Consider the following 9478-nt stretch of genomic DNA (forward strand, 5'->3'; position numbering starts at 1 on the left):
TGCAAACGCAGCGGTTTTGCCGCAGTGCGGATATGCAACGGCAATCCGCGGCAAAACCGCGGCAAATCCGCCCTGTGTGACCCCAGCCTAAGGGTTTTCCAAGATATTTTTTGTATAGTTTAGGGCTCCTCGTGCTCAAAATTATGTAAAACATTGCAGTGCCACAGCATCCGGCAGATGACGTCTCGCAAACCTACTCCATGAGCTTGCAATTGATAAAACGCCCTCAGCGATGCCGCTGTCGGATCTTCTATTGGCTGCAGCAGGGATTGCTGCAGTGCTTGTACACAAAAGAGCGGCACGTGGCGGAGCATCGTGGCAGCAGGAGGGGAGGACTGGGATTATGTTTTGCCATTTTTTTTTATTTTACACACAATATGCTTTTTTTTTTTAAATAAAGATTTGCTTTTGCGTCGCCCTGTTCCAAGAGCCAGAACATTGGCACACCCCACCACTAGAGCGCTGCGAGGACTTCCTGGTTGTGGGATGAGCACTCGTCTTCAGTTACACCATTTTTGGGAACCGATAACATTATCATTCCTTTCATCCCACTTTTTCTAAAGACAAAATTACCAAAAGCTGCAGTTCTGGTGCGTTTATATGTAATGGCGTTCAGTGTGCGGATAAATAATACAGTACAGCAGACGAGATCTAAAGAAATCGGCTATTTTCACCAGGTTTTAGATGGCGTTTCCTGGGGCTAAATGATGTACTGCTTCCTCACGGTCATTAAAGATGTGGTGATATCACCAGTATGGCTCTTTAATTTATTTCTTACATAGTAAAGTGGGGGCTGTGGTTTGATGGTTTGATGGTTTTTGGTTTTTTTTACACTTTAGCTTTGTGCTGTTGTTGCATTCGGGGGACGGGATTTTCAGCATCATTTATCAGTCTTCTAATACAATGCTATACTTCGGTATAGCACTGTATTACACCGTAGCTGGCAGACCCGGAGGCTATATTCAACTCTCCGGTTACTAAAGCAACCCATCAGGACCAGGCAATAACATCATGGGGGCCCGATGCATGAGAGACCTCCTTCCCGCCGTCTACTTTTCAATGCCACGGTTGCACTGACCGTGTCATATAATCATGAGCAAGAAATAAAGGTTTCTTCAGTCCCGATATTAGAGCAAGTGAACTGCTGTTGGCTGGCACAGGGCAGGATACTAATGTAGCGTCGCCTTTTGATGACTCTGCAGAACAAAGCCCCTTAACGTCCGCACTCGAAAAGACGAACGAACGGTTGTTAAGGGGTTAAAATCCCATGCGAGATCTTTTGCTTGGAGGCTGGGAACGCTGCGAGAGAGGCGGGGATCCTGGGAGTGACGGGGCAGGTCCAGGACTGGTGCCGTCCCCGACGGAGAGGTAGTGTCGCACTGTTTGCCTCCTCTCGCATGGGATACCTTTGGCCTGGAGAGACTGTGAGGGGGTCATGGCACAGGAAATGTGGGAAAGTCTTGAGGTGACTGTCGTCTGGGAAGCATCTGCAGCACAGTCCTGACTTGTGGATGGCAACGATGCAAGGCCATCCGGTGCGCTATCACATGACCATACTGATCTGGCCTCTACGGAGGTGATGGAGGCCGTGAAGCTCCTGGATAGTGAGCTCAGGCTCCGGGATCTCAGCTGCTTCTGCCTTTGTCGCTTTTCTCGTAGAGCCTGGATCTTGCTCTCCTTGTTCCTTCCTAGTCGGTCATCCCACCACAGTCCGAGTCTCCCCTCCCAACAAGCAGTCAGCCTCTGACTTAGTGGGTCTTTCCAGCCATTAGGATGTACGGCCTCCAACCTGTGAGATGTGGCTGCAGCCAGCGATGGGACGAGTGCTCCCCATTTCATACTGTCTCGTAGACGTTGTCGGAGTTTGGCCACTTCTTCTGAGCTTTCACTTATCTTGTTGGAAGGGAATAGTGTGCTGATCTGGCATAAAGGACGGGAGATAGTGGCTTTCCAGGTACAGGCTCTGTACAAATCATGTACCCAGCTGCAGAAACCAGTATTAGATGCAAGCAAGCATGAGGGGCGGCAGCTGGGAGCCAGAGCCACCGACCCCTGTTGATTGGAGCCTGCAGAGGGGCTTAGCGTCTCAGACATTGACTGGTGGGGGTGTTCAGCATACGGTTCCTCAAGAATAGCGTTGGACATGGTAGACTCCACTCTAATGCCACTGGCATCGTCTGACCCGTCAGCAGTTTTCTGGGAGAGTCTCTGGAAGAAAAGATCGCCGGCCCCTGTCAACTGGAAAACCAGCAAACGATCTGCAGCTAACTGAGGGGAAGCAGCCGCCATACCTGTAGGAGAGAGAGCAGATATGAGTGCAGCCGTAGAGCAAAAGGTATGACGGACAAGGCTGGCACGAGTTGTGCCCGCACCTCCATTCGTAAACCAAGCATTAGAAAAACGAAGGACCATCTCCGTCCTGAGGACGTTCAGTCAATAAGCGGTTAATGAAACATGTCAGTCTGCATTGAAGCTGAATGAGTTAATGAATTCGTATGGATCCATGCCCACTCACTAGGACTAACCTGCCAGTGGAGACTGCAGCCGGCGGAGCACCGTGTCATGGTGATGGGGCAGCAGCGGAGCCAGATGGTTGAGAGACTCTGAAATCCGTGGTAAACAGACGGCCGGTAAATGCAGCTGACAAGAGCCAGAGTGGCCACCTACAAGACAACACAAGGACTTTCAGGAGTCAAGCTGCAGAATTCAGGGAGAAGCGGGCATAGGGCAACGGGACCTACTGGAATACTGCACCATCAGCGTCTCCTGACTGTGTTGAGTGCTGAGCAGGATCTTGTTGGACGAGTCAGTGACTCCACCAGGAATTACGCCGACATACGTGGGAGGTCCCTCCAGCATGTGGTCCCATTTGGCCACTGGCACCAGAGGAAATCGCTCATCCATGATGTACAGAGAGAACTGGAGAAAGAAGGTGGCATTATACAACCGCGGGAAAAGATACCTGCTGCAGTGTGCCAAGTTGGCAGGAGGAGACTTGTAGGCTATGCAATGCTATATGGGAAAGAGTATGCAAACTGGAGATTGTACAAGGCCTCTGCGGTGCTCCCTATTCAAAAGTAGCTTCCCCAGAAGTGAATGTCTGGTCTGGTAACATGACGAAAGAAGAGAGGCCCATCTGCAGACCGGCAGTCTTGGGGTTTCTGGCCCTCGCTGGGCCTGCAAGTCTCCTTCCCCAACCCAGATGTATGGCCACTCCTGCAGCCAACCTGAATGCTAAACTGCACAGGGGAGGGGCGAGGAGCCTAAAAAAGCCACCTGTAGATGGGTCTCTTCTACATGGAGAAGACTCCAACTTATAGCCCCAAACTGGGAAAAGGTCGGAAACTGACTTATAGGGAAGTTGCATTCCACTAGGGGACACTGGAAAGGCCTTGGCTCCTGTTCTATTTCTATACCTGTGAAGAGGAGGTAATATTCTCCAGCTCCTGGGACACCTGGACCTATACCAGTAATATGAATAGTGCATCCCGAAAGTACTCACACCCTCTCACCTTATACATGCTGTGCCCCCCTCATTCTGCACTCAGTACCCCATAGTGACAATAGAACTGGAGAAATCTTTGTATACACACAATTTTGCAGTAACATAAATATTCACGCTCCATACCCAGCAATTCCAGTCTTCTTTGGGACGACGTTGTAGTAACACAACAAGGAAGATGAAGCCAAACTCCATGAGATGGCAGGCATCCAGTGGATAAAGGGTTAAAGGGCGGAGCAGGTGGTGACACGCTTTGGCGCCTCATTAGTAAATCACACGATACCTGCATGCAACGAAAGCCGCAAGCGAGGGCAGGAGGCACCCCAACACGTGCTTGGTTTCCATTCCCAAGGGGTGACCACCGCTCCACTGCACCTGATATACCCCTCCAAAAGATCATGGCAGGAAAATGGCCCTGGAGATAGAACGGCGCATGCTCGGCAATTGATGATACCCGGCAGTCATCGGAGTGAGCGCAGACCAAAAAGTCATACACGCATAACTGGTAAAATATCCAATAAAGTCAAAAACAAATTCCGTGTGTCCAACATTACGGTGTCCAGAACGCTGCACAAGTACTCAACGCACATCAGCAGCAAAAGGTTCGCTACGTAGTGCAATAAGTGACTTGAAAACCGGGAAGGCCAACGATCAAGGAAACAAGCGGCACGATTTCTTATGCGGATTTTCTGCCCTCCATCAGGTAGGATGGGGGCCAGACGGCCAGCCATTGTCAGGTTTCTCCAGAGATGTCTCACTGGGTTCAGGGCTTTGGCCGGTCACTCAAGGACATTCACAGAGTTGTCCCCACTCCTGGGTTGTCTTGGTTGGAGTCTTAGGGTCATCGTCTTGTTGGAAGGTGACCCCTCTGCCCAGTCTGAGGTCCTTTGTGCGCTGGAGCAGGTGGTCATTAACTCTGTACTTTGCCTAATTCAGCTTTCCATCCCCAGCATAATGCTCTCACCATCATCTTTGGAGCTCAAAGTGACCGCTGCGTTCTTGGTCACCTCTCTTACAAGACCCTTCTCCCCCTTAGTTTGGGGGGTGTCAGCAGCTCTAGGAAGAGTTCTCGTCGTTCTTCCATGTAAGTATTATATCTCTTGGAATTTTCAGGGTAACAGAAGTGTTTTTGTAGCTTCTCCAGATCTGAGCCTCCACACAATCCTGTCTCTGAACTCTACAGGCAGTTCAGCCCTCCTCAAGGCTTGGTGTTGGCTCGGATATGGATTGTGAGCAGTGAGACCTTATATAGATGGGGGGGGGGGGGGTCTTATATCCAATCAGCTGGATTTTCCACAGGTGACTCCAATCAAGGTGTTGAAACATATCCAAGATGATCAGGACAAATGGGAGGGCCCCAGAACTACAAGTGTCATACTGAAGGGTGTGAATACTCACGTCACTGCAGAATGAGTCTTTCATTTCTTTTAAATGAGTGCTCACCAGGCAGTACACTGGGGTATCACTGCAGGGGTCCAAACCTGAGTGCTCATAAAAGCAGCACGCTGGGGAATCACTGAAGAGGTCTGTATCTGAGTGCTCATCAGGCAGTACGCTGGGGTATCACTGAGGGGGTCCGTACCGGAGTGCTCACCAGGCAATACACTGGGGTATTGCTGAGGGGGTCCATACCTGAGTGCTCACCAGGCAATACACTGGGTTGGTTTCCCGCAGACAGCGAGGCAGTATCACCCGCTCTCCTCTCCGACACGAAGACTCTTGCCCAATATGAAATAGATCCTGGCCCTGAGAATTGGGAACCTGGAGAGAAAAGAGCTGATTTGGCACACATCCTGCAGGGCCAGACCCCCCGGAGACAACTGATACTTACTCTCACATCAACAAACTGGACCCCTGTACGGTCAGCAAAAGTCAGCACGCGGGGGTGCGAGGTGAAGTCACTCCACCTCCAGTAAGGGTCATCACGGAAACACAAGGTGTCAGCTTCCTGTCGTACTGGCTGCAACCTGCCAGAAGGACAAGAGTTAGTATGTAGACCAGAAGGGTCCGAGACATAAAATAAGACCCAATAAAGGTCCGTAGAGAGCTCAGCCATCCTTACCCGGTCTCCAGGCTCCAGAGGTGCAGCGTCCCACCTTCCGTGCAAACACTGAACTCCGCGGCTATGTGGGGACTGCAATACACAAGAGTTAGTAGAAAGCCGAAGGGGTCCGCAGCCACCGATACTAGCAGGACATGCCCCCCCTTCCCCCATGTTACTTTTGCAGGACGTTACCTGGCGGTGATGCAGGTACTCGGCGTCCTTGTGCTCAGAACACTAAGCGCTTTGGGTGGCTCATGATGTGAAAAACTCCAGGAGGCCAAGTGAAAGGAGGAGCGAACCCCGACCGACACTGCGGAGGACAAGAGACCTGAGCACCCCAAACATCCCTCCCTCGACACTGGTCTATATATACAACTCATCCCCAAAACATCCCTCCCTCGATATTGGTCCATATAAACATCACCCCAAAACATTCCACCCTCCCCGGAAACTGGTCCATATATACACCTCATCCCCAAAACATCCCTTCCCAGACACTGGTCCATATAGTCACCAGTCTCATATATACATCACCCCCAAACATCCTATCCCTCCCCCGACACTAGTCTATAAAGTCATCAATCATATATAAATCACTCTAAGCGTTAAAAATCCATTTGCATCTCAGCATACTTTGCTCGTGGTATCCTGCGCTCACTTGCTGGATCGGCTCTGTAAGCTCGAAAACAGCCGGATCTCCTTGTAATTTCACTTCAAGTCCGTTGGTTTGATCCAGGAGCAGCTGCTGGAAGTCTGACCGAAGATAAGGAAGTCGTACATAGGTAAAGAGCAGGTAGGAGAAATAAGAGGCTCCGCCCCACCCAGCAGATGACAGAAGACCACAAAAGACCCTCAACCAGCAGAGAGTGGGAAGACACAGAAGGACCCCCGACCAGCAGAGAGCAGGGAAGACACAGAAAGACCCCCGACCAGCAGAGAGCAGGGAAGACACAGAAAGACCCTCGACCAGCAGAGAGCAGGGAAGACACAGAAGGACCCCCGACCAGCAGAGAGCAGGGAAGACACAGAAGGACCCCCGACCAGCAGAGAGCAGGGAAGACACAGAAGGACCCCCGACCAGCAGAGAACAGGGAAGACACAGAAGGACCCCCGACCAGCAGAGAACAGGGAAGACACAGAAGGACCCCCGACCAGCAGAGAACAGGGAGGACACAGAAGGACCCCCGACCAGCAGAGAACAGGGAGGACACAGAAGGACCCCCGACCAGCAGAGAACAGGTAGGACACAGAAGGACCCCCGACCAGCAGAGAACAGGGAAGACACAGAAGGACCCCCGACCAGCAGAGAACAGGGAAGACACAGAAGGACCCCCGACCAGCAGAGAACAGGGAAGACACAGAAGGACCCCCGACCAGCAGAGAACAGGGAAGACACAGAAGGACCCCCGACCAGCAGAGAACAGGGAAGACACAGAAGGACCCCCGACCAGCAGAGAACAGGGAAGACACAGAAGGACCCCCGACCAGCAGAGAACAGGGAAGACACAGAAGGACCCCCGACCAGCAGAGAACAGGGAAGACACAGAAGGACCCCCGACCAGCAGAGAACAGGGAAGACACAGAAGGACCCCCTACCAGCAGAGAACAGGGAAGACACAGAAGGACCCCCGACCAGCAGAGAACAGGGAAGACACAGAAGGACCCCCGACCAGCAGAGAACAGGGAAGACACAGAAGGACCCCCGACCAGAAGAGAACAGGGAAGACACAGAAGGACCCCGACCAGCAGAGAACAGGGAAGACACAGAAGGACCCCCTACCAGCAGAGAACAGGGAAGACACAGAAGGACCCCCTACCAGCAGAGAGCAGGGAAGACACAGAAGGACCCCCTACCAGCAGAGAGCAGGGAAGACACAGAAGGACCCCCTACCAGCAGAGAACAGGGAAGACACAGAAGGACCCCCTACCAGCAGAGAACAGGGAAGACACAGAAGGACCCCCTACCAGCAGAGAACAGGGAAGACACAGAAGGACCCCCTACCAGCAGAGAACAGGGAAGACACAGAAGGACCCCCTACCAGCAGAGAACAGGGAAGACAAGGAAGGACCCCCTACCAGCAGAGAACAGGGAAGACAGGGAAGGACCCCCTACCAGCAGAGAGCAGGGAAGACACAGAAGGACCCCCTACCAGCAGAGAACAGGGAAGACACAGAAGGACCCCCTACCAGCAGAGAACAGGGAAGACACAGAAGGACCCCCTACCAGCAGAGAACAGGGAAGACACAGAAGGACCCCCTACCAGCAGAGAGCAGGGTAGACACAGAAGGACCCCCAACCAGCAGAGAGCAGGGAAGACACAGGACTCCCAACCAGAAGAGAGCAGGGAAGACACAGAAGGACCCCCTACCAGCAGAGAACAGGGAAGACATGGAAGGACCCCCTACCAGCAGAGAACAGGGAAGACAGGGAAGGACCCCCTACCAGCAGAGAGCAGGGAAGACACGGAAGGACCCCCTACCAGCAGAGAACAGGGAAGACACAGAAGGACCCCCTACCAGCAGAGAACAGGGAAGACACAGAAGGACCCCCTACCAGCAGAGAACAGGGAAGACACAGAAGGACCCCCTACCAGCAGAGAACAGGGAAGACACAGAAGGACCCCCTACCAGCAGAGAGCAGGGTAGACACAGAAGGACCCCCAACCAGAAGAGAGCAGGGAAGACACAGGACTCCCAACCAGAAGAGAGCAGGGAAGACACAGGACTCCCAACCAGAAGAGAGCAGGGAAGACACAGAAGGACCCCCAACCAGAAGAGAGCAGGGAAGACACAGAAGGACCCCCAACCAGAAGAGAGCAGGGAAGACACAGAAGGACCCCCGACCAGAAGAGAGCAGGGAAGACACAGAAGGACCCCCGACCAGAAGAGAGCAGGGAAGACACAGAAGGACCCCCAACCAGAAGAGAGCAGGGAAGACACAGAAGGACCCCCAACCAGAAGAGAGCAGGGAAGACACAGAAGGACCCCCAACCAGAAGAGAGCAGGGAAGACACAGAAGGACCCCCAACCAGAAGAGAGCAGGGAAGACACAGAAGGACCCCCGACCAGCAGAGAACAGGGAGGACACAGAAGGACCCCCGACCAGCAGAGAAGACACAGAAGGACCCCCAACAAGCAGAGAGCGGGAAGACACTGAAGGACCCCCAACCAGCAGAGAAGACACAGAAGGACCCCCAACCAGCAGAGAAGACACAGAAGGACCCCCAACCAGCAGAGAAGACACAGAAGGACCCCCAACCAGCAAAGAGCGGGAAGACACAGAAGGACCCCCAACAAGCAAAGAGCGGGAAGACACAGAAGGACCCCCAACAAGCAGAGAGCGGGAAGACACAGAAGGACTCCCAACCAGCAGAGAGAGGGAAGACACAGAAGGACCCCCAACCAGCAGAGAACGGGAAGACACTGAAGGACCCGCAACCAGCAGAGAAGACACAGAAGGACCCCCAACCAGCAGAGAGCGGGAAGACACAGAAGGACCCCCAACAAGCAAAGAGCGGGAAGACACAGAAGGACCCCCAACAAGCAGAGAGCGAAAAGACACAGAAGGCCCCCAACCAGCAGAGAAGACACAGAAGGACCCCCAACCAGCAGAGAAGACACAGAAGGACCCCCAACAAGCAAAGAGCGGGAAGACACAGAAGGACCCCCAACAAGCAAAGAGCGGGAAGACACAGAAGGACCCCCAACAAGCAAAGAGCGGGAAGACACAGAAGGACCCCCAACAAGCAGAGAGCGGGAAGACACAGAAGGACTCCCAACCAGCAGAGAGAGGGAAGACACAGAAGGACTCCCAACCAGCAGAGAGAGGGAAGACACAGAAGGACCCCCAACCAGCAGAGAGAGGGAAGACACAGAAGGACCCCCAACCAGCAGAGAACGGGAAGACACTGAAGGACCCCCAACCAGCAGAA

The 9478-nt window shown here is 53.1% G+C and overlaps 2 protein-coding genes across 2 annotated transcripts; one reads left to right on the forward strand and one right to left on the reverse strand.

The window, feature by feature from the left end:
* Positions 1-580: 580 nt before the first annotated feature.
* On the reverse strand, positions 581-6360 carry TAF1C (TATA-box binding protein associated factor, RNA polymerase I subunit C; the record flags this gene model as incomplete). The annotated part of the gene is made up of 8 exons (XM_066588783.1): positions 581-2291; positions 2526-2663; positions 2742-2919; positions 5135-5263; positions 5334-5469; positions 5565-5636; positions 5739-5856; positions 6180-6360. Coding segments are annotated over 8 exons (1986 nt in total), but the record flags the coding sequence as incomplete, so codon positions are not given.
* A 14-nt stretch (positions 6361-6374) lies between these two features.
* On the forward strand, positions 6375-9458 carry LOC136599324 (serine/arginine repetitive matrix protein 5-like). The gene is made up of 2 exons (XM_066588784.1): positions 6375-7365; positions 8542-9458. The coding sequence occupies exons 1-2, from the start codon at positions 6375-6377 to the stop codon at positions 9456-9458; spliced, it is 1908 nt and encodes a 635-aa protein (XP_066444881.1).
* The last annotated feature ends 20 nt before the right edge of the window (positions 9459-9478 follow it).

This window comes from Eleutherodactylus coqui, unplaced genomic scaffold, assembly GCF_035609145.1.
Source record: "Eleutherodactylus coqui strain aEleCoq1 unplaced genomic scaffold, aEleCoq1.hap1 HAP1_SCAFFOLD_161, whole genome shotgun sequence".
NCBI lineage: Eukaryota > Metazoa > Chordata > Amphibia > Anura > Eleutherodactylidae > Eleutherodactylus > Eleutherodactylus coqui.